Raw genomic sequence first — 26,013 nt, 5'->3', positions numbered from 1 at the left:
GTGCGACAATGAGATATTTTTAAATCATGAACAAAGTTTCGGTCATTGTAAATATGAAAGCAAAGTTTAAGAAAATCGTTTAACCGACAAATAAAACATGTAAAACCGATACTTGTCCAAGTTTAGTGTTTAAAAATATAGTTTATTAGATATTTTAATTAGTTGAAAAAAAAGTAAAATAAAAAAAGAAAAATCATTAATTTTATTTATGAAATTATGGTTAGGGATTTAGTGATTATAACTAGGATAATAACCCGTGTTACACACGTGTGAAAAACATATCAAGAAACAATATAAAATGTAAAAAACATATTCAATCAACACAAATATTTTACATAAGTTTTTTACCAACAGATATTACAAAAGATGTTAAACTATGTCTATAACATAAAAATAAAATACTTTATAAATAAATAATTCAGTAAATAAGGAATAATATAACATAAATAAACCATTATACCTGAAAAAAATAAAAAAACACATTGTAACAAATTTTGTAATATTATTTGAAAACTAAGCTTACAAATACATACTAGGTTTAAACTTATATTTTCACCCGTATAGAGTTTTCGTTCAAAAACCTTTTGAAACAAAAAATGTCGGTTATAGATGAGGCGAAAAATCTGGTTACAAACGATGGGGGAGCGTTATGATTTGAACGAAGCATGTACCTTTTAAAGAAGAAACGATGCACAATTTAAACCTAGTAAATTTAATAAGTTTTATAATTCTAACAATAATTAGAATAATTAACATCATAATTACATTAATAAGTTACAAAAATATAAAAGTTAATATCATTGATTAAAATTTTATTGTGAATATATGGTAAATAGATTTATGGAAGGTTGATGACATGGAAGCCTATGTGGAAAACTTAGGTGAATGATATGTGGACAAAATTGTGTTGCTTTAATATATTAGTTAGATTAGATGTTGTTCTTCACAAAAATCGATTAAACACTAAAATATAAATCATAACTGATAGTTGCAAACGATGAACATATTTGATGTGGATTATGAAACCGACAAATCATGAAGAACCGGTTATAGATGAGGCGAAGAATCTGGTTACAAACGATGGGGAGCGTTATGATTTTTGAACGAAGCATGTGCCTTTTAAAGAAGAAACGATGAACAATTTAAACCTAATAAGTTTTATAATTCTAACAATAATTAGAATAAATAATATCATAATTACATTAATAAGTTACAAAAATATAAAAGTCAATATCATTGATTATAATTTTATTGTGAATATGTGAAAAATAGATTTATGAAAGCTTGATGACATGGAAGCCTATGTAGACAACTTTGATGAAGGACATGTGGACAAAAAATTGTGTTGCTTTAATATATTAGTTAGATTAGATGTTGTCTTCACAAAAATCAATTAAACACTAAAATATAAATCGTACCTGATAATTGCAAACGATGAACATAGTTGATGTTGTTTGGATTATGAAACTAACAAATCATGAAGAACCGGTTATAGATAAGGCGAAGAATCTGGTTACAAACGATGGGGAGCGTTATGATTTTTGAACGAATTATGTGCCTTTTAAAGAAGAAACGATGAACAATTTAAATCTAATAAGTTTTATAATTCTAACAATAATTAGAATAATTAATATCATAATTACATTAATAAGTTACAAAAATATAAAAGTCAATATCATTGATTAAAATTTTATTGTGAATATGTGAAATAGATTTATAAAAGGTTGATGATATGGAAGCCTTTGTGAACAACTTAGGTGAAGTACATGTGGACAAAATTGTGATGCTTTAATATATTAGTTAGATAATTAATAAAATATTAGAATATTAAATAGTAAATTGAATAGTTAGTTAGTGAGGGGGATTCAATCCCCTTTTTAATATTGAATATTAATTAGGTATCCGAATTGTGCATAGTATTAATCTTCTAACAAGTTTCGTAACATATATTGTAGACTTCAAGATGCTTGTAATATCATTTAACAATTTCCAAAACAGTAATGTGACATGTAGGGATGGTAATGGGTCGGGTTTGGGTCGGGCTTAGGTATTCCTAAACCCATATTCGATTATAAAAGTTCATCCCAAACCCGTTCCAAACCTGTCGGGTTTTAATCGGGTAATTACCCGTCGGGTTTCGGGTTTTCCCATCGGGTTTCGGGTTTCCTATCGGGTTTTGACAAAATACTCGTCGGGTATACCCGGCTCAAAACCCGTCGGGTTTCTACCGGGGTTTTGACAAAATAAAACTAATCGATTACAAAGATGGTTACCATAAAGGTAAAATATCTCAAATAATTAACATAAACAAGTTTCGACAAATAATACATTTAGAATATAGTATATGTATAATATAATAAGATATATCGGATACATCGGGTATATAATCGGGTAAATGGGTCTATGCTATCGGGTAATTGGGTATATTAGAAATCCCAAACCCGTGAAAAATTTCAAAACTATTCCCAAACCCTAACGGGCCGGGTATTACCCGCCCCATTTATGTCAGGTTTTGGGTTTTTCCATCAAGTTCGGGTTTCATGGCCATCAGTGACGGAACCAGAACTTTTCAACCGAGAGGGGAGGGGGGGGGGGCACAACATAATGTTAACCGGAAAATCATTAACTGATTAAAGTTTCATTTTATAACAACCTAACACATTGTTAACCCTTCTATTATTATTAAAGTTATTAGTATTTAATGTATTTTAATAAAACTATCAATAGTAAAGATATTAAATCATTGACTGATGTGTGTAGAGTTATTAGTCAAACTTTTGTGAGTGTCTATCCATACTTTTTAACAATTTCTCTTTCATCTTTAACCAATTTACCTTTATTTATGTTTCATCTTCTTCCTTCCTTATCTATAGAGGATGAGTTCGGCGGCCAGAAAAACACCATCTATCTTCACCATCTTACACTTAAAACACTCTATATCAAGTAATTTGAAGGGTCAAACTCCAACAAAGTTTACCTGTGAAGAATCAGTGAACAAAATTTCAGCCGCCGGTGGGTTGGCCGGAGGGTCAACGGACCCCCCGGACCCTCCCGTAGTTCCCTCATTGATGGCCATCCCTAGTGATGTATGACAAAAGAGTTGCATGTACTCCCACGCTATAATATTGCTTTAAAAGGAAACTAAAATTTTAAAAACAAAAAAGAAAAGTAGTGGATATTCCCTTATTACCCAACCAAAAATAAAAAGAAATCTTTTACTGCCGTGGTTAGAATCAGTGACGGATCTTGAACATCTAGTATGGATGGGCCGAAATTCACGAGAGTCAAAAAATTTTGTTTTCCCCTACTCCTATGTTTCGGGTCGGCAATCTGGTTCGGGTCGGGTCAAACAATTAAAACGTACTATATTCAATCAATCATATCAAATACCAATCAATAATTTAAATTTAAATTTAAATTCAATCATTCAAATTACCGTTCTTACACAAATAATATGGATGGGCCGGACTAAAATCTCAAGGACGAATTAATATAACTCACCAAACGTAAGTACACAATAACTAATATTGAATTAACTCTCAATATTATATAGAGGAAATATAACTCAAAAACCCCTATTACACATAACTCGATTGCATCTGTGTGTGTTTCTAATGTCTAACCATAACTCGGTTTATATATCTAACCTAACTTGCTAGTTAAGACATTACAAAATATAATAAAACCCTAATTGCAACCTCATAAACCCATTATTATATATTAATGAATCTCACGGGCCCAATAGGTTCGACCCGGTCATCTACACATGACATGCCTATTAAGATGGAAAATTTGCATCCAACAAAAGTTGGGCTTATTTTTTGTACTAGGCTTTATTTTTTAACCTTTCGTGGCTGGCCCGGACTCAAATAATAAGAATGAGCCAGCCTCAAATAACATGGATGTGCCAGACTCAAATAATATGGTTGGGCCGGACTTAATAAATATAATTTTTTTGGAATTTTTCCGATAAAAATGCAAACGAAAAAGATGGTGGGGCCGCGGCCCGGTTTGACCCAAAGAAAGAACCGTCCCTGGTTAGAATAAACGAGTAAGAATGTCTTGGGTTATCGTGAGTATTACCTGATACCAGGGCCGGCCCTGAGAAGTTGCGTGCCCCAGCCGAGCTGGAAAAAAATATACCCTTAAGCTTTAACGTACTAAAAGATCACGTTTTTTTATACGCCGATTAAAGTAGTATGTATAGGCTAATAGCTAACCAAGGATTTGTTAACTCTCCTAACATTCTTGATAGCAAATTGATGAATCAACTCTTCGCAGCTTATGGCATCTGATATTCCGTTTGCTAAGGCTATCATCGTCAACCCGCTAAGTCTTTCTTAGTCATTGTGGATTGTAAATAATATTTCAATAATTGTAATTTCAAAAAATTCCTTTCTGCAGACGCTACAGCTACTGCTGGTGTTCGAAGGCGACTTTGTAGTTATCCCGCTTATCATTTCTTGTTTTTATTTATTTAACTTTTATTGATTAACTAAAACTAATGGACCTTTTTCAATTTTTAATGGACACATAAGTTTTTGGCAATTACAAAAAATGGGTCTAAAATGTGTTTGAGTATTATAAAAATAGTGAGATTATAAGCGTTCGATATTTTATATATATAACATCGAAAATTTTCAGAAAAATTGTGCCCCAAAAATACACGTGCCCGCCGCCGGGCCCCACATGGCACACCCTTATAGTCGGGGCTGCCCAGTACCATACCTGTGAGTCCATGACATCCCGTAAATTCCTTTTAAAATAATTTTATAAGCAAACTCCCTTTCCGTTAAGCATCCCAAATGGGTTACTCATCAAGTTCGGGTTCGCTTGCCTTCGCTACTTCTAAATGATTGAGCCGCCATGGTAAGCGGGAGGAGAGTGGATCGATGGCCATTGCTTTACGCCTTTAAGTTTGAGTTAGTTCGATAAGTCAACCGTTGAGTGCACGTCAACATGTAAAGCCTTTAAAATTTCAAAATAATAAACATTATTATTTTAAGCTAGGCATCCTCCATCCATGCATCCTATATTTTGTAAAGCACCCACACTCCCTGATTTGTAGGCGAACGCCAATCAATCTCTTTAAAAGGGGGTGCAGGAAGGAGAGAGAAGAAAGGGTGTGGGGGATTGGATTGGATTCGTTCTTTCTTCTTCGTCTTCTACATTTTTTAATATTATTATTATTCTATCTATCAGCCTTCGTATATTTGTTCTTTGTGATGAACTTCATATTTCTCTCTCGCGCTCTCCTTTTTGCTGATTCGCTCCCTGAATGCCTCACCAGTGTTCAGGGTCTCGTCTCGTCTCGCTTCCCCTTCTTTTGTTATCATTTTAACAACAATTGCATGCATTAATTAACATGCTAGATATTGTTTGCTTGCAGTTTATTGTGGCGATCTTCCAACGGTGGAGCGAGGGAATTTACGATGGTGGTCGGAGACTAGCGGCCTCTATCTTGCATTTGACATATATTTGCAGCAGCATTATGCCAACCCCAAGTAAGGCCATGCATATATATATATATAACAAACATATCTGTCTTTCCCATGAATAATAATCAATAATAAGAAACATGTTTTGTTTGGTAATTGGTAGGCATGCATGTGATGGCTAATCTCCTACGGAAAGACGAACCCTCTGAAAGATTTTCTTAAAACCTTTATTTGTGCAGCCATTCTTATAACCAACCAGGATGGCTGTAGTCATTGATCGCCCTCATCAAACGTTCAAGCCCCTTGCCCGACTGCCCAAATGCCGCCTCCAATCTTACTCTCATTTGCATGATTTCACCCAAACCATTACATATATCCACAAAAGCTATTCCACCCCATGCCTTTATGTAACCACCAAAGACGTTGAGTCACCCAACCCGCGTATCGAAATCGTCTGCGGTCGTAAGGCTCCAAAGGTTCACGTGCTTGTTGCCGAGGTTGCCATTGCGTTAGCAACTGGGGTCAAACCCACGCCTGTGCCAACTGGCCTTGGTGGGGCCTACTATTTGCAATCAAGAAAAGGTAGCACTATTGCGGTTGTTAAGCCGGCTGATGAAGAACCAATGGCGTTTAATAATCCTAAAGGTTTTGCGGGTCGGATGTTGGGCCAGCCTGGGATAAAACGATCCATCCGGGTAGGTGAAACGGGCCTACGGGAATTGGCTGCTTATTTGCTTGACCATGGCGGTTTTGCAGGTGTTCCTCCCTCAGCGCTTGTTAAAATATGTCATGTCAAGTTTAATGTTAATAAAACCAATACCGACCCACCTTTTAAAATCACATCGATTCAACGATATGTAGAGCATGAAACAGATGCGGGAGATTTGGGCCCGTCGGGCTTCTCGGTTAGTTCGGTTCATCGTATTGGTATACTTGACGTTCGGCTCCTTAATCTTGACAGACACGCGGGTAACATGCTTGTAAAGAATGTTCATGGTAGCTATGTCGCTGGGATGGCTGAACTTGTCCCGATTGACCACGGGTTTTGTTTGCCCGAGTCGTTAGATGACCCATATTTCGAATGGCTACATTGGCCCCAAGCTTCGGTGCCACTTTCAGAAACAGAAACTGATTATATCTCAAATCTTGATCCGTTTAAAGACGCTGAACTTTTAAGAACCGAGCTTCCGTTGATTAGAGAATGCTCTGTGCGTGTTTTCATAGTTTGTACCATTTTCTTGAAACGAGCTACTGCTGCTGGGCTTTCTCTTGCTGACATAGGTCGAATGATGACTCGGGATTTTATCGGAGGTGAAGAAAATTGGAGTATTTTGGAAACTATTTGTGTAAACGCAAAGAATAACACGGATATGGACATAACAGGGGACAGGAAGGATGAAAGTAAAGAATTTGATGAAATGTTTGCATTTGTTAAGGAGTTTGCGGACGGGCCGAACCCGAACCCGAACCAGAACGAGGGTGTTTCAATACATTCAACAACTGATAAACTACCAAAAAGGAGTAAGTTAAGTGATGCACGTTTGGCCCGATTAGTACAAAAATGTGATGTTAAAGACGGTTGTGGTCCAGCCGGGACACCAGTACTAAGAAACAATCATGAGACAGGTGTGTGTGTTTCGTTTGAGGAAATGAAGGAAGATGAATGGTCTTTGTTCTTGGAATATTTCAACGAGCTTTTACCAGAGACTTGAGGAGAAAAAGAGCAAAAACTTGTTGAAACAGAGGCTAGGAAATTCTTGTGAATTCTGAAGAGAAAGTTGATTTCGTGAACAAAAGCAGGTACTAATTGTTGTACATTATACATGGCCAAAACTACTATTATATTGTTGTAGATTGTAAATAATTTATATGTCGGAAAAGCGAAGGGCCAATCTGCCATCCTTTCCATATACCCTTTAGGTTGATTTCCCTTCTTTATATTAATTTAAGCTATATAGAACTCAGATAGGTGCCTAGGTAGCGTGTTGTAGGTGTATAGATATGCTTAATGTTTATTATACTGAATTGGATGTAATAGATGCTTTTTTATTTTGTGTTCTTTGGTACAAAATGATATGAAAGAAATGAATTTATCATATTATTATTCATATATTTGCTTAAATCTATACATCTAGCTCCATAAGGTGTTCTTGAGAAGCATAAAGGATTGGAAGTCTAACCCTTGGTTGGTGAGCACTGGTAACAGATCTATCAGGGCAAAACACTATGAACAAGCTTGCAGATCCATCCATTTCTAACCAGTACAGATGCTCACCAGCACCATAACCACCAAGAAGCTTGTATGATGTCTCTGACTGATCCATAGCTACACACATATCATCGTTACCTAATCGGATCAACATGAACCACAAAACAAGTATCAGTTTGCTTACTATATACTTCATCTGCTGCATACTGTAAATTAAGTTAAAACATGAACCATAAATCAAGTATCAAATTGTTTCATAACCGCTTAATCTACTGCATATTGTAAACTACGTTAAAACATGAACCACAAAACAAGTATCAATCTGTTTAATAATCGCTTAATCGGCTGATATTGTAAACTAGGTTACAACATGAACCACAAAACAAGTATCAATCTGTTTAATAACCACTTAATCAACTGCATACTGTAAACTAGGTTAAAACATGAACCACAAAACAAGTGTCAGTATGCTTAACAACCGCTTAAACTACTGCATATTGTAAATTAGGTTAAAACATGAACCACAAAAGAAGTATCAATCTGTTTAACAACCGCTTAATCTGCTGCATATTGTAAACTAGCTTAAAACATGAACCACCAAACAAGTATCAATTTGTTTACTAAACGCTTAATCTGCTCACCGAATGCAAACTAGGTTAAAACATGAACCACCAAACAAGTGTCGATTTGCTTACTAAACGCTTAATCTGCTCACCAAATGCAAATTAGGCTAAAACATGAACCACAAAACAAGTATCAATCATCTACTTAATCTGCTGCATAATGTAAATTAGGTTAAAACATGAACTCACAGGCGGCAAATTCTAATTGAGTCTGGTAAATGAACTCCAAAACCGCAGACACATCTCTCTCGAACCGATGAAAAGGTCCATTCTCAAAATTCAACCTCCGTAACTTGCATAATCCTTCTCCAATCTCCATCATCGCACCTTTATGATTCTATTATTAACAGCATTAATCAAATTAACAAACAATTGTTGAAATTGAAGTAATAATCCGTTGGAATAATAATAATAATAATAATAATAAGATAACAACGTACCTGATTGAACAGATGATGAAAACCTACAGCGCACTGTAAGATCCCGTGGACCAGAGACCGGGTCGGGTCTTCAGAATCGTTCCAAATAGCTTCTAGAAGGTCGTGGCATCCGTGGTAATCTCTGCCGTTAAATAACGCCACTGCCTCCGTGAACTTACTACCGCTGCCGTTAAATAACACGTCCTCGTCATCTTCTTCTTCTTCGATGGAACGTCGGCCAGGTGGAAAACGATAAGATGCTAACGGCTTGAAAGTGGATGATGACGTGGACGATAACTGACTATTGCTGTTGGAGAGAGAAGACTGGAAATGGCGGGAGATGGAGGGTAGTTTGGGAATTAATGAGATGAGTGGGAGTGAGCAAATCGCCATGATCCGGTTTGGTTGTTGGTTTGGTTTGGTTTGGTTGGTTTGGTTTGAGTTGTTGCTTGTTTGATTTACTTAGTGCTATGGTTCATGTGGCTGAGGAGGCTTTAGAAACCTGGAAGCTTTGTGAATTCATAGTTTCATGATATTTGCTATAAAATTAGTGTAACTTGTTATATTGTAAATATTATTTATTGTACGACAATGAATATAGTTTGTATTATAGAAATTCAAATGGTTGTAGGTCCTCTGATTTGCGACAGATGAAGCCACGCTACGGGTATATTTGGTAAAACTAGCTGGTGGATGTTAGTGGTGGCTGGTAGCTATTAACTGTTAGCTGTAGCGTTTTAGATATATTTAGGTGTTTGACAGAGTAGCTGGAGCTTTTAATAAAACTAGTTGGGTGCCCACGCGGTGCGTCGGAGTGCGCGTACAATCTAACGTCAACCGCATAATCAATGTCGGTACGTGATTCACTTGATAATAGTGCACACATAACCCGAATGCATACGCGTAATTCGTGCAACGGCAATAAGCATGTAACCGGTGGCGAAAAATCAAGAAACAAAGCTGAAATCTACATTAATTTCAAGTAGATAAGTTTTTAAATCAACCTCTTTTGATCTGAAACCCTTTCCAAACCGGTACCGTTTTAATCTGAAACATGTTCTGACCTGGCCCCTTTCGACTCAAAACCATACCAACACGAACCGAACTAAATTAACCATTTTTGTATCGACTCGTTCCGACTCTAATTTGGTTTTACACATGACCCAAGCTCGTCTAACTCGACTTGTTGCCAATCCTAACCAGTAATTACGTAGTATACTAATTTTTTTAAAGTTAAAGAAGTATAGCAATATCAAACTCAAATAAGAGAATAAAATGCTCTTTTTTATTATGTAATTTTTTTAAAAAAAATATTAACATGTGAAAAAGTTATGGTATTTAAAAAGTCATGGGGGTAGTTAGTTTTTGAATAAAGGTAAAATATGTAATTATTATATAAAGAGTTAAGTGCCATTTTGATACCTGTGGTTTGACCAACTATGCAACTTTAGTACCTTTACTTTATTTTATGCAAATGACTACCTCAGTTTCAAAAAACTTGTATTTTTAGTACTTTTTTTTAACTCCGTCTATTTTATCAGTTAAGTCAGGGGTACTTTGGTAATTTTGTAATTTTCTTACTTTTTTCTTTTCTTTTAAATGCCTTCCCCCTTTTAAACAAGTATATGAAATGAAAGCCGGCGACATTCACCTCCACCGGAAGTCCACTGCCGAAAACTACTTCAGCTCGTTTCCGGCAAACCTTGTCAAATACTGATTCTAGATACGAAGAACATCCAAGAAATGACAAACTGTTGTCATTACAAGAACATAGTCATAATATAGTCGATCAAGTTAACCCTCCTTGTTTTCCTTCTATTTTCAGCCTCCTCTATCATTCTCTCCGCTTTACGCCGCCAACCTAATTCATGCATGTCGACCGCACCCAATATTGGCATCTCCACCCAAATATTCCCCAAACACACGAACTGCCTACTGAAGTTTCACACTTGCTGTTCGGTATCAGTGGTTCAGTTCACACGTGGACGGATCGTCAACACTACTCCGAACTCTGGTGGCGGATTCGTTCAGTTAGACAAAGAACCCGACCCGAAACTATTCTCTCACCCGAATTCACTCCCTTTTAAAATCTCGGAAAACAAGATCGGGTTGAATAACGAGAACCCAGCGGTTCGCATAGCCCGAATCGTCTTAGAGTCGTTCAAGCTCGGGTTACTTAATGTGTGTTCGCTAACCAGCTGAAGTAGTTTACGGCAGTGGATTTCCGGTGGGGGTGAATGTCGCCGGCTTTCATTTCATATACCTGCTTAAAAGGGGGGAAGGCATTTAAAAGAAAAGAAAAATTTAAGAAAAATACAAAATTACCAAAGTATTCCTGACTTAACTGATAAAATAGACAGAGTTAAAAAAAGTACTAAAAATGCAAGTTTTTTGAAACTGAGGTAGTCATTTGCATAAAATAAAGTATAGGTACTAAAGTTGCATAGTTGGTCAAACCACATGTACCAAAATGACACTTAACTCTTATATAAATTAACAAAAGTTAATGAAAGTTTAAGTACCAAACTTGTAAATTCAAATGTGAAAGCTTCTAGCTTTTTTCTTTAACGTTAGTAGTAATAGCGTTTAAATATGGAGCTTTTTCTCCAAACTTAAAAGCTTGAAGTTTCTTCAGCCAAACAAAGTTTTTTATTGAGTATGAACTTTTTCTTAAAAGCATGAAGCTAAAAGCTCTTTGCCAAGCATACCCTACATGTATAGTGTTGTAGGATGAGCTTGGGATGGTACCGGTGGTATCGACCGGTACCGATCCCGAAATGTGAAAATATTTGGTACCAGTATCGTATTGAAATGTTTAGTTCTGTACCGATATTTCTTGCAAAATTCGGGAAATAGTGGTATCGTATCGGTACAAAAAACTCAAAACTTGGAACTGATACGGGATAAATTATATATAAAAATTATAAATATTTCCTATACTTTTATATACTTGTGAGCCAAGTTTTTATTGAATATCATTATTATTGGGTTCATGTGTTAGTTTAATAGGTTCAAGAGACAATGAGTTAAAAAGAAACACTTTTACTAAACTTGAGACCGACGAATGAAGAGTCGAGTATATGCTATCTATTACTAATTATTATTATAAGGTATTAACTATTATATATAGTATTTAAATTAAAAAATTAATTAAAAAAGAGAAAAAAAAAGAAAGGGTTTACTTTGTCTCGTAGCATATGTTAGATAATAGGTTGTTAACATTATTAAAAATATTATTATTATTATTATTTATTATTATTATTATTATTATTATTATTTGATGTGCGTCGGATAACCCTATAATAATGACCCTCACAACTAAGCTTTAAATATAAAACGAAAATTCTAAAACCACACACAACCGGCAAGTGTACCGATCGTAAGTAGTATAGACCTAGGAAGTCCGAGTATCGAACACGTGGACATGTAAGACGCTAACGATCACAAACCCTAGACAAAACCTACCTAAGAATAATATTTAATTGATTTTTGATTTTTAATTACTTAACTGAACTAACCTAACTGACTGACAAAACTTACCAAAAATAGAAAACTTAACGGGGAACTAACTGTGTTAACTTCGGATGGAGAAAAACGTCTACCTAGGTCTGAATCAAACTGTAGGCCTAACAAGCTAATGGATTGAATGATATCTAGACACCGGTTCCTAAAGATGACACGACTAAGGATCGCTCGGGCTCACTGGATCACCTCTCGGTCCCACTCAATAAACCTAAACTACTCAAAATCGCCTAAAACGACCAAACCGGGAAACAATTGTTAACGTGTTCTAATGTTGACTCACCTCTCGGTCTCACCAACACTCGAACGTAATGGCAATGAATACTACACAACCAAGGATAGAGGAACAATTCAACTTAAACCAAAATAGATCAACTACTCGCTCAAAACACCTAAACCTAACAAGAAACGAACTTGCTCTCGTGCAATCCTTATTCTAGCATGCAAAGGCAATGAGACAACCCTAACTTCTTATCACATCTCGGTCTCAAAGAAGGTGTCTAACCGCTGTACTTAATCCAATAAATCATGCAACAAAACCCTACGGTGGTACCTACCGCAAACAAACCCTAAACATAAAGTCTAGAATCAAACAATGCACCGATCAATCAGTACAAAACTAATCAACCGACACAAGGAGTTTATGCAATGAATTAACCAATATTTTCTACCCTTAAACACAACCTATTTCATGTCTAAATCAAACTTTACAATAACAATTAAAGTCTATCAATCAAATAATCCAACAAGCTCATCAAACACTAACAACTATCATCATTCCTAGGTAGAACTAACAAGTTTAGCCTCTAATCATACTTTTTGGACAGCAGCTATTACTCAATAAAAACATCATATAACTCATACCAATCATCTCAAAAATCATTTAACAATCAATACTAATCAATAACAAGTCAATCTCTCAATCAAGTGCAAAACTAGTTAACAATTGAACAAGAAAATTAAAGTGTGATGAACAAAGTAATGAATGAAAGGATATGGGCTATTCCGGGGCTGCTATCGGCTGTAGAAACTGATGGTAAACTATCACGAGGCTTGGTTCTTGCTTCTTCTTCCTTCCTTAGCCGCCAAGACACCAACCCTAGCCGCCACAAAACTTTTTTCCTTTCTTTCTTCGCTGCTGCAGTTCCGATCGGCCAAGGCTAGGCTACCCTCCTTAGGTTTTTCTTTCTTTTTTATATTATAATATAATAATAATCTTGGGCTTTTCCATGATGCATATGGGCCGGGCTTTGAGTTTTACTTCAAAACGTATGCGTAAAAAGCTCGTAAACTGCTCGAAAAGTCCGGTTTCTTTCTTTCTTTCACCCAAAACCTACAAGATGAATAAGATTATGTAAAACCTATATAAAACAAGTAAAAACACATAAAATATAATATAATACGTAGATAAAAGGTGCAGAAAATACGTGTGTTTTACAACACATCAAATATCCCCACACTTAAGACTTTTTCGTCTTTGAAAAAGAATTCTACACAGGATCATATCCGAGTTCAACCGACAACTCTTGGCTTTATTTATTTATTTATTATTATTAATATATATTTTTTTCTTTTTAAAGTATTAGAACAAGTGATTCGTTACCCAAATATTTCTTCCAACTTTCACCTAATAAGCAGAGTTACAACACATTATTATTATTATTAATATATTTTTGCAACACATCATTATTATTATTAATTTATGTGGGCCTTGGGCCATTTTAGTGCAATTTACGAGGGATAGCAGCACTATATATTTCGTAGAGCAAAGTTACAATAGAGGGGGGAGACAGCCGCCACATTATTCTTAATTTGAGGTGTTGGCTGAGTGGAGAAAAGTGACATATCTTCAGGTGCCATATTTCTTTTGATTGGGGGATACAACACAGATATCCCACACAAGTCAAATATTTTGGAGGTGCTCGGGTTTACACCTACTCATTCAAATACGGCTCTTGCTTTTAATTTTATTATTTTTAGTATGAACCTGGGTGTTGAACTTATTTATTTTCTTTTGTTCTTGAGTATGGTTGTTGGCTAAACCCCTAGACCACCTATGTTTATGATGAACTTTTGTTGATATTGGATTTTAGTTTGGACTTTGCTTTTGTTTATGGTTTATGATTAAGTAATAGGTTTCTTGTTATTTATTCAATGCATATGTGTGCTTAGGATTTTTTGACAAGTTTTATTGTTTCATAGTTTTTTTGGTGATTGTCTGTCATATGATAGGATTCTGTTAGGTCATCTACTGTGTGTGTTTTTACTACTTTATGGTTGATTTGCAATAAACCCATAGGAACAATATTAATAAATCAAATAGACCTAAGTGTGCCGCTAATCTAAATAGCTGAGAGGTGATATATTATATGATAAGTCTTGGTTGTTTAAGATTGCCAGATTTAGTTCTTCGTAAGGAGTCCGTTTAGGTTTGATTTTTTAGCCTTGTTTATCTAGTCGAGTGAATACTTTAAACTACCTTTGATTTCCCCGCTGTAAGGTAGGATTTCTTATAGAGGTACTTATCATAAAATAAATTAGCGATCGTAAGCGAGTCTAATTAAACTGGTGTTTTTAAGAACTTAATAGAAATCCATAGGTGTCTTTTTGAGAAGGGTCAGGGGTCCTGTTTGGGTTTTCTTTAAGTGAATAATTTAAGATCCCAGTTCCATAACTTAGCATTTTCCAACTACTTGATAACTGATACATTAGGGAATCTAGCCTAGGTGGTTGTTTATCATTACCTGAGTTAAATCCAGGTCCTAAGTTAAGTCGTTTTTAGTTTTATTAATTAGTTTTAATATGAGGTAAATCTTAGTTTTTAGTAAACCCTCCAAAAATAATAAATAAATAGTCGTGTCTGTAGTTGAGTCTAATTTAGCTAGTTAACGTAATTAAAAGAGTCTCGTGGGTTCGATATCCGGACTTACTTAGTTGTACTAGAGTCGACCGGTTCACTTGCCGGTTAATAGTTTTAGTTAAGTTAAGAGTCTAGAATTATTACTTAGTGTCTAGATTGTCACACCCCAACCTAAGGTGGAAATGCCAGGGCGTGATCCGATTGCTCACAGCTCGAAAATAATATCATAAATAAAATGTGACAATATCTAATTAATTATTTTAATTCAAATGTACACATAATAATCAAATACAACAAAACAATTCAAATAAATAAATACAATCAATTAAATTTAAGTTTGCCTTCAATATAACCTATGGTCTTGACTAAATATCCATACTTCAATCTAAGAAACCTGCATATGCGTAGAAAATGGAGTTTGTCAACAACACATGTTGAGTGAGATGATCACCAATTTTGAAACATTAAATAATTGCATATATATGTATATAGTTGATAAATGATAAATGATAAATGCGCAAATCAATCTATGTGTTAATAATCAATCAAACCTTAACAAACCAAAACCAAGTTGTACTCGTGTGCCAATGAATCGTTGCCAAGCGAATCGGGCATTGATTACAATGACTGGATTATCGGTTTACCTTTGCTAAGCGAATCGGGCTCCGGTTACTAAGACGGTCGTATGATCATACTAATGAGAACCCTTTACAAGGGGATATGTTGGACCTCTCCGAAACGTTATCAAGTAAAAAATTAAACATGTAGCAATTAGCAAACAACATTCAACTGATATTCACACAATAATTATGTTTGCGATTTTGAGTATATATATAGAATAGAAAATATGAGTAAGTACGCATATGTTCCCAAAACATTAGAAAATAGTGTATAAAAAGTGGAATGATCAAACTCACCGTAGACGGAAGGCAAGTGATTAATAAATTCGACAAACAAACTAATGATTTAAGCAAGTCGTCCAATACGCGTCCAACGAGATTAATGATCAGAATCTGAAACTTTGTGATATGAAACTATAAATAAAAACGAACTTACTATCGCTGGAATCAATCCAAACGGATGAGTAGAACTCTAATTATGTTGATTTTAATGTTTAAACGAGTCGAGTCTGACCAGAGTCTGAACTTCGATTCGGGAGTCGGGTTTTGGTCAGAACCCTTAAAATTTAATTACGAGAAGAGAAGTCTTCTGGACCAAACTTTGAATCCGTCCAGAAGTATGAGAAAACGAGAAGTCAACGTTGTTGACTATTTTACCCTTCATCGGGTTTTAAAGCAATTGACCAGTCAATACCCTTCAATCTCAGAAATTGATTGAAGGTTATTGACTAGGGAATATGTATGAACGATTTTATAGTTTACAACTTACCCAGAAAGTGAAAGGATTGATGAGAAACGGAAGTCAAAGATCCTAAAGCAAGCAAAGTCAACGAACAAGTCTTGAATCTTTAACGATTATGCAAAAACCAATCGGAGATTAGCAGAGGCTAGTGACGGCTGGAGGAGTTCTAGTAGGGTTAGATTAAGGTTTACAGCAGGGAATTATTATGTTTTTATATAGGAATAGCTAAACCGAACTAATTATAAACTTTTGGCCCGTTTAAGCAAGTAAATATGGTTTAAAGGAAAAAATCGCCAAAAGATCCATAAAGATCTGATCTTGGACAGTAAGAAACGATTTGGGATTCATATTTTAGTTATAGGATGTTTACTTGGCCCTTAATTCACTCAAATATGCATAAAATAAACGATTTTATACCTTAAACGAACTAGAAAATGATTTTTAGTTAAACGATCTGCACAGCTTAGCCAAGGCGCCACGCGATGGGAGTGGAGCACGCGGCGCTCCGGCCACCAAGGGTGGAGTTTCAATAATGGCAGATTTGGTCCTTGAACTTTGATATTTGGTTACTTATTGAACTTTTTATGAAATAAAGAAGAAATGGACATTATATAAACTATGAGGGGTTTAAAGTGAACTTTCGAAACTTAATTACATATAGCTACTTGGTTTTGATTAATATTAATGATCCCAGAATATTTCCGGGCCGGGTTATACGCAAACGAATACGGTTTCGAAAAATCCGAGATGTTACATAGATTAGCATTTATTTAGTTAATAAATTAATAACTACTTTTAGCACATCAACTTTTTGGCGTCGTTGCCGGGGACTTTTGGCAATTGCGTTATTAGTTTTGATTAGACTTACTTGCTATATACGTGCTATTTGTTTTGTTTTGTTTTTGAGTCGTAGGAGTTAGGTTAATATAGTTTAGTTTAATTGTTAGTTTTATTTAGGAGTATTTTAGTAGGAGTCTAATTGTTCATGTCTTTTATTTATTTTGAGTCTCGTAAATATGTGTGAGATTTGTGGTGGACCCCATTTTACGCTTATATGTCCTCAATATGTGGGCTGTTTATCACATTATTATGCTAACCCTCCTGTGCAGCCGCAACACAATTTTTGGCAGGGGCCTCCTTCGTATTATTATGATGATCTGTATCAGGAGCCGCAACATAATCAGGGTTAATTCGATGGTCAATATTCTAATCACAACCCCGTCGAGAGTAGTATAAGAATTTAGAGAACATGTTAGCTCAATATTTGGCCTTAGATTCCCAACAGAAGTTAGTTGAGCAGGACATCATCTTGAAAAATTTGCAGAGCGCTATTACAGATCTTCAACGTACAATAGAAATCATTACTAGGAGATTGGACGAAGAAGAAGAAGAAGAAAAGAGATTGAAGTTATTGAAGTATGTTGACGAGTCAGATGAGGAGATCATTCAAGTAACGGAGACGAAAATGGACGATGAAGTCCCACCTCCTGCTCCACAAGTTACTATTGCTAATTACTAGAGTGACTCTGATGATGAGATCGACGAAGGAGAGTGGGCTGCTTATCATAGGTCGTTAGTGAAGAAAGAAGAGATAGAGGAGGAAGTGGATTTGGGAGATTCACTTGAGTTGATGTTTGGTGTTGAAGAAGAGATGGAGGATGAAGTGGATTTAGGAGATTCACTGGAGTTAATGTTCAGTGTTAAGGAAGAGGTTGAGAATACGTTGTGTGGGGAGGATGAGTTTATGGATTTGGAGTTAGAAGGGTTGGCTGAGTACGATGAAATAGGTGAGTTCGATTCGGAGGGTGACTTAGCATTTTTTGAATCCCTATTAGAAGATATAGACGTGGTGGTAGTCGAAGAACATCACAACTGGCCTGTGACAATAATAATAAAGGTTGCTCATAAATCAAAAAAACGAGAGAAGGTGAAGAGAAGAGCATCTGTGAACCGTAATAATTTGCAAGTCAGAAGATGGTCTACACGAAAGAAGAAGCCATTGAAGTTCAAGCACGACCAGTCTTCTCGATATATGTCATGCATCCGATTCATGCCAGGTAAGTTTAAATTTTGGTGGTCTGAACCGTTAAGGTTTTTAAAATCATTTTTCAATTCCACCAAGAAAATTTTAATGATTAACAAGTACCGGGTGGAACTGAACGGGTTAGATAGTGTCCAGGTGAAAGAAAAACCTCCTGATTAAGTTTAAGTGTGGGGAGGTTCCACAGAGTTTGTATAATTCTTGAGTCACTAATTTGTAGTCTTTTGTAGTTTTTCTTTATTTTTGTGTTTTTTTTAAACTTTTGTAGATTTTGAGCTAGAAGAGTATCCCCACGAAGTATAATGAAAAAAGACAAGTGTGGGGATGGAGCAGCGGAGCCGTATACTTTTTGTTTATTTACTTGCTCTGTTATTCATGTTTATATTTATTGGCTAGGTTGGTGAAAGTCTTTAATTGCATAATATCTATCAAATGGTTGATTTGATAAGATAAATTTCTAGATATTGTTTGTTGTTTTTGCCGCTTCTGTTCGTGTATGAGAAGGAGATACCGTTTGCTGAGCACGTTCGGAGTTGGAGGGCATTCATGGAAGAAGATTTTGGCATCATATTTCATGTACATATTACCAGCTAAGTCTTTTCCATTATCTAGCTTGTTTATTTTTTTATTTTTATTTATAGGTTTTAGTTTTTGTATTTCGACTTTATTTTATTTTTCATCCTTATCCTTGCATTGAGGACAATGCAAAATTTAAGTGTGGGGATAGGATATTTGAGTCGTAGTTAAAAAAAATAAAAAAATAATTGAACAAAAAAGTTTTGAAAAAAAAATGTCCCTTGAATATGGTTGTTTGCATTAAAATGGAAGATGATAGTATAATTGGAAATTGGTTTTTCAAACTACTAATAATATGAGATAATATTAAAGAAGGCGTACTAAGCTTGGGATGTGTCGGTACGCCCAACTAGTCTTGAAAGGTTTTCCATTGCATATTCTTAATAAACCTAATGAATCTTAGATTTTGTGGGTTCTCATCCTAAGGGGGATAGTGAAGCTAAAATTCGATAAGGCATAGAGAGTATTACCATAAGATGACTACCCTAAGGTGGTGAGAATTGAATGTACTTTAAATTAGCACGCCACTCCGTTTTATGAAAATAAATAAAGAGTGGTGGGGCCCCGCAATGTCCAATTTTATCCGAGCTTTAGTCTATTAGTTATATATTTATAGGTTAAAGATGCCTAAGTGCACAACAAAAAAAAAAAGAAAAAAAAATGTTATAAAAATAAATAAATAAATGTATTCCAAAAGTTGGTCCAAAAAGCAAATGAAAAAGAGAAAGTTATGTAATGAAAAATGCCAAATAAGCATTCTCAAAAATAGAAAAAGAGGCCAAAGTGCACATACTAGACGGGACTGAGAGTTTACGTGTTACCAAGGGGATGGCGACTCTTAGGATGCACTATTGGGACTCGAAAGTTTTTAGTCAATAAATATTTTCTTAGGGAATATATAGGACAAAGTCCAATAATATTTAGGGTATGCTCGTACGATCTCACTTGACCTTTCATCCATAAAAATTCCACCTAAGTGCATTTTCTTCTTACCAATAAGGGGTTCTTATCTTACGGTGATATGTTGAACCAGTTTGCTTCAACTCAATTTTTAATTGTCTTTACTATGCTTGATATGGGGTAGGTGAATCTTGACTCAAAAGGTGTGACACCCATATGTTTTTGATTATATCTGAACTTAAATGCTTAATGTGTGTGGGGGCTTGATAGGCTGGTGGCTGGGTTTAAGTGGACAACAATATCGGCAATCGCGGTTTTTTTGTTTATCTGAGCATTAAGATAACCTATATGTTTTTAAGACCATATTTTCCGATTATGATTCCATTGCAAACAGCTATTTCAGGGACGAAAAATGTTCAAGTGTGGGGATATTTGATATGGGCTAAATTATATATAAAAATTATAAATATTTCCTATACTTTTGAGCCAAGTTTTTATTGAATATTATTATTATTGGGTTCATGTGTGAGTTTAATAGGTTCAAGAGACAATGAGCTAAAAAGAAACACTTTTATTAAACTTGAGACCGACGAATGAAGAGTCGAGTATATGCTATCTATTACTAATTATTATTATAAGGTATTAACTATTATATATAGTATTTAAATTAAAAAAAGAGAAAACAAGAGAGTGTTTACTTTGTCTCGTAGCATATGTTAGATAATAGGTTGTTAACATTATTACAAATATTATTATTATTATTATTATTATTATTATTATTATTATTAATTTATGCGGGCCTTGGGCCATTTTAGTGCAATTGTCAGCACTATATATTTCGTAGAGCAGAGTTACAAGAGAGGGGGGAGACATCCGCCACATTATTCTTAATTGGAAGAAGATTCCAACGCAGAGCAAGACTTTTATTATTGATTGGAGGTGTTGGCTGAGCGGAGAAAAGTGACATATCTTCAGGCGCCGTATTTTTTTTGATTGGGGGATACAAGACAGATATCCCACACAAGTCAAGTATTTTGGAGGTGCTCGGGTTTACACCACTCATTCAAATACGGTTCTTTTGCTTTTAATTTATTATTTTTAGTATGAACTTGGGTGTTGAACTTATTTATTTTCTTTTGTTTTTGAGTATGGTTGTTGGCTAAACCCCTAGACCACCTAGGTTTATGATGAACTTTTGTTGATATTGGATTTTAGTTTGGACTTTGCTTTTGTTTATGGTTTATGATTTATGATTAAGTAATAGGTTTCCTATTATTTATTCGATGCATATGTGTGCTTAGGGTTTTCGCGGGTTTTCACAACTCAAGTGGGTATTCATTTTAACCTTACCCTATATATATATATATATATGATACTTAGAATCAAATTTCCAATTGATGGACTGTTCTCAAGTATGTTTTTGCACTTGCGTTACTATTATTGCTAGTTTTTATTAATTCATTTTTTTTGAAAAAAAAATCATTTTCTTATATAAATTAAATCAATTTATGTAAATATAGAATAGATATAAGCATAGATATAATCATTTTTCCATATATAGTATGTAATTATTTGTTTTATTTATAACTTTATTTTTTGGATCATCTCGTGTGTTACACGGGCTCTAAAGCTAGTTTTTATATATTTTTATAATTGTTGTGTAAAAAAGAAGTTTATATTATATACTTCGTAATTTTTTTAAATGTAATTTTTTGTCTAAAAAAATTTTAAAGTATATAATACTATATGTAATGATTCTAAATGATTAATCTTGGTGACAAAGTAGATGTGAGATTGGCAAACTTCAATTACATGATTACGGACTCAATTTCTCATGAAAGGGTACAATTATGTAAGTCATGAATTTTATTTCAATTAATATTCGTGGGCTTGGGATTGTTGGAAAGGCAGGTTGGATAAAGAGGATTAAGTCGGATTTTAGAGCTTCGTTCTTGTCGCACCAAAAGACGATATGTTCGGATCATAAAGTAGAGGTGTTGATAGATTTTTGAGGTGATTTTGGGTTTGAGTTTGACTGGGTTAACGCGAATGGTAGATCATTGGGGGGGGGGGGGGTCAGTATGTGGGTGATGTGTGTCTAATAACCCTATAATAATGACCCTCACAACTAAGCTTTAATATTAAAACGAAAATCCTAAAACCACACACAACCGGCAAGTGTACCGATCGTAAGTAGTATAGACCTAGGAAGTCCGAGTATCACACGTAAGACGCTAACGATCACTAACCCTAGACAAGACCTACCTTAGAATAATATTTAATTGATTTTTGATTTTTACTTACTTAACTGTACTAACTGAACTGACTGACAAAAGTTACCTAAAATAGAAAACTTAACGGAAAACTAACTGTGTTAATTTAGGATGGAGAAAAACGTCTACCTAGGTCTGAATCAAATTGTAGGCCTAACAAGCTAATGGATTGGATGACTTCATGACACCGGTCCCTAAAGATGACACGACTAAGGATCGCTCGGGCTCACTGGATCACCTCTCGGTCTCACTCAATAAGCCCTAACTACTTAAAATCGGCTAAAACGACCAAACCGGGAAACAATTGCTAACGTGTTCTAATGATAGATCACCTCTCGGTCTCACCAACACTCGACCCTAATGGCAATGAATACTACACAACCAAGGATAGAGGAACAGTTCAACTTAAACCAAAATAGATCAACTAGTCGCTCAAAACACCTAAACCTGACAAGAAACGAACTCGCTCTCGCGCAATCCTTATTCTAGCATGCAAAGGCAATGAGACAACCCTAACTTCCTATCACCTCTCGGTCTCAAAAAAGGTGTCTAACCGCTGTACTTAATCCAATAAATCATGCAACAAAACCCTACGGTTGTACCTACCGCAAACAAACCCTAAACACAAAGTCTAGAATCAAACAATGCACCGATCAATCAACACAAAACTAATTAACCAACACACGGGGTTTATGCAATAATTCACCAAAATTTCCAGCCCTTAAGCACAACCTATTTCATGTCTAAATCAAACTTTACAATAACAATTCAAGTCTATCAATCAAACAATCCATAAAACCTATCAAACACTAACAATAATCATCATTCCTAGGTAGAACTAACAAGTTTAGCCTATGATCATAATTGGACAGCCATGAACATTGAATAAAACCATTAATAAACTCATACCAATCATCTTAACAATTGTCCAACAATCAATAACAATCATAAACACTTCAATCTCTAACACAATTGCAAAACAAATTAACAATTAAGCAAGAAACTAAAAGTGTATGAACAATGAAAAAGATGTAAGGATATTGGGTGTTTTCGGGCTGCTCCTTGCTGTAAAATCTGATGATAATCGATCCCGAGGCTTGGTTCTTGCTTGTTCTTCCTTCCCTAGCCGCCACAAGCTCCAAACCCTAGCACACAAAACCTTTTTTCTTTTCTTTCTTCCTGCTGAAGTCCGATCGGACTGTAGCTGCTAGCTTACGGTTTTTTAATTTTTTTTATGTTATAATATAATATGGTCTTGGGCCTCCATGATACATACGGGTCGGGCCTTGAGCTTTGTCTTGAACTTGTATGCGTAAAAGGCTCGTAGAATGCTCGAAAAGTCCCGGTTTTCTTCTTTCTTTCACCCAAAACCTACAAGGCTATTAAACTTACGTCAAACCTATCTAAAATGAGTTAAAACATATAAAATATAATGTAAAACGTAGATAAAACGTGCGGAAAATACGTGTGTTTTACAACACATCAGTGGGATTCAAAGGTGTTTCAGAAAGAAAGTTCGATTAAGCATGATAATTTTTTGGTGACATCGGGCTGGCTTCAGGATGGGAATCACAAGTTCAACATAATGAATGTTTATGCCCCTCAGAATAATACAATTAAAAGGTATGGCAGGAGATTATTCAGGTGATTCAATCGGGGCAAGGGTGGTGGGTTGTTTTAGGGGATTTTAATTCAGTTCGCTTTCCCGAAGACAGAAAAAATACTTTGTTTGGTTCGGTGGGGGCCATGGATTTTAATGATTTTATTTTTGAAGCAGGACTTAGGGAGTAAAACATGAAAGGTATGAAATATACCTACTTGGCTAGCAGGGAAGACTGCAAATTAAGTAAAATAGACAGGGTGTTTGTTTGATCTGGGATTTTCAACAAATGGCCAAATGCCTGTTTGAGAGCCCTTCCTAGAGAACGGTCGGATCATTTGCCTTAGGTTTTTTCTTTAGTGATAATAATTTTGGTCTGAAACCTTTTCGTTGGTTCAATTCTTAGCTGGGTAGAACTGATTGTGAAGAGGTTGTTAGTAAGGCATTGGACGGGTATGCTTGTGATGGTCCTCCAAATGCGGTTCTTTTAAAAAAATTCAAGAGGGTGAGACAGGCTTAGGAAATGGTCGAATGACTATTATGCTAAGGAAAAGGAAGATATGGTGATTCTTAAAGCGAAAAAAGAAGATCTTGAGTTGCGTATAGAAGAGAGAGATTTATTAGAGGAGGAATTGTCGGTGTGGATGGAATGTAGAAAAAGTAGCTAAGAGTTTGAAATTTTTAGATGTAAAGATATGAAGCAAAAGTCTCGGGTCAGATGGGCTTCTTTTGGAGATGACAACTCAGCTTACTTTCACAGTATGGTGAATGGGAAAAAGGCTAGGAATGCGATTCTTGGCTTGGAGATTGATGGGGAGTGGGTTTCTAAATCGTCACTAGTTAAGAAACATGTATTAAAATTTTTTGGAGATCATTTCAAAGAAAAGTTTAAAGTGCGACCACCTTTGGAATGTGATGATATTAATAAGGTGCCGATGGTGTATAAGGAGAGTCTGATCGAGCCTTTTTCTAGAAAAGAGATTAAGGATGCAGTTTTTGATTGTGGGGCATACAAGGGCCCGTGGCTGGATGGTTTTATTTTCAAGTTCGTGAAGAGATTTTGGAGTTTCTTTGATGATGACTTCTTTAATATTTTTTCTGACTTTCATGAGGCAGGTTTGATTAGTTTTGGTTGTGGGTCGGCTTTTACAACTTTGATTCCTAAAGTTTGCACCCCTTTGGGTCTCAAAGATTATAGACCTATTACCCTTATAGGGATTATTAGTAAAGTGATCTCTAAGGTCCTTGCTAATCATCTCAAAAAGGTTTTGGGGTCCATGATCTCGGAGAATCAATCGGCGTTTTTAGGTGACCGTTTCATTTTGGATGGGCCTTTGATTGTGAACAAGCTTTTGGGATGGTTTAAGAATAAAGACAAAAAGGCATTTTTATTGAAGATCGACTCTGAGAAAGCATGATAATGTGAAGTGGAACTTTCTTTTATCCATAATGTTGCAAATGGGTTTTCCGGATCGGTGGGTTCTTTGGATTAGAGGGATTTTGGAGTCGGCTCAATCGGCAGTTCTGGTAGATGGTTCACCGACTTTTAAGTTCAACTGTGAGAAAGGCCTCTGACAAGGAGACCCGATTTCCCCGTTTCTCTTCTTGATTGTCATGGAAGCACTTTCGTGGGTTCTAAAAAGAGCAAAGTCGATTGGTGAGCTTTCGGGAGTTTAACTTTCGGAGAATGAACAAGATATTACTCATTTATTTTATGTAGATGACGCGCTTATCTTGGGGGAATGGCCGAGAGAAAACTTGGAGAAGACAGCTAGAATTCTTCGGGTTTTTTACTTATGTTCAGGGCTCCGAATTAATCTTCATAAATCTAACATTTTTGGTGTAGGGACGACTAACACCGAGGTGGAAAATATGCTTGGCATGTTGGGATGTAGAAGAGGTATTTTTTCTTTTAATTATCTCGGTATAAACGTGGGTGCAAACATGAATCACATCACCAATTGGTTGCCGGAGATTAATGTGATGGAGACGCGTCTAGCATCTTGGAAATCCAAACTGTTGTCTATTGGGGGGAGGGTTACACTTATTAGATCAGTGTTGGAAAATCTTCCCATATATTATTTCTCGCTTTTTAAAGCCCCCATGACTGTGATTAATAAATTGGAAGGTATTATGAGGAGGTTACTTTGGGGTGGCACGAGTGAAGACAAAAACGTTAATTGGGTTGCG

At 35.5% G+C, this 26,013-nt stretch overlaps 1 protein-coding gene and 1 pseudogene across 1 annotated transcript; one reads left to right on the top strand and one right to left on the bottom strand.

Annotated features, from left to right (window-relative positions):
* The first annotated feature begins 5,698 nt into the window (after nucleotides 1–5,698).
* On the top strand, nucleotides 5,699–7,150 carry LOC143549200 (phosphatidylinositol 4-kinase gamma 8 pseudogene; annotated as a pseudogene).
* A 338-nt stretch (nucleotides 7,151–7,488) lies between these two features.
* On the bottom strand, nucleotides 7,489–9,082 carry LOC143549197 (uncharacterized). The gene is made up of 3 exons (XM_077040161.1): nucleotides 8,711–9,082; nucleotides 8,460–8,607; nucleotides 7,489–7,785 (listed from the first exon to the last, which is right to left on the bottom strand). The coding sequence occupies exons 1-3, from the start codon at nucleotides 9,080–9,082 to the stop codon at nucleotides 7,562–7,564; spliced, it is 744 nt and encodes a 247-aa protein (XP_076896276.1). The 3' UTR covers nucleotides 7,489–7,561.
* Nucleotides 9,083–26,013: the final 16,931 nt, after the last annotated feature.

Source organism: Bidens hawaiensis, unplaced genomic scaffold (genome assembly GCF_021521415.1).
Source record: "Bidens hawaiensis isolate Kalapana, Puna unplaced genomic scaffold, B.hawaiensis_p1.1 tig00015448_1, whole genome shotgun sequence".
In the NCBI taxonomy this organism is placed as follows: domain Eukaryota; kingdom Viridiplantae; phylum Streptophyta; class Magnoliopsida; order Asterales; family Asteraceae; genus Bidens; species Bidens hawaiensis.
This window is presented reverse-complemented; position numbering and strand designations above follow the sequence as displayed.

Bases quoted from the DNA above. Each gene is read 5' to 3' on its own strand.
- LOC143549197 (XM_077040161.1), bottom strand. From the start codon at position 9,082: ATGGCGATTTGCTCACTCCCACTCATCTCATTAATTCCCAAACTACCC. The intron at 8,608-8,710 runs GTACGTTGTTAT...TGTTAATAATAG, and splicing joins TTCATCATCTGTTCAATCAG to AATCATAAAGGTGCGATGAT. The intron at 7,786-8,459 runs GTGAGTTCATGT...TGATCCGATTAG, and splicing joins TCAATTAGAATTTGCCGCCT to GTAACGATGATATGTGTGTA.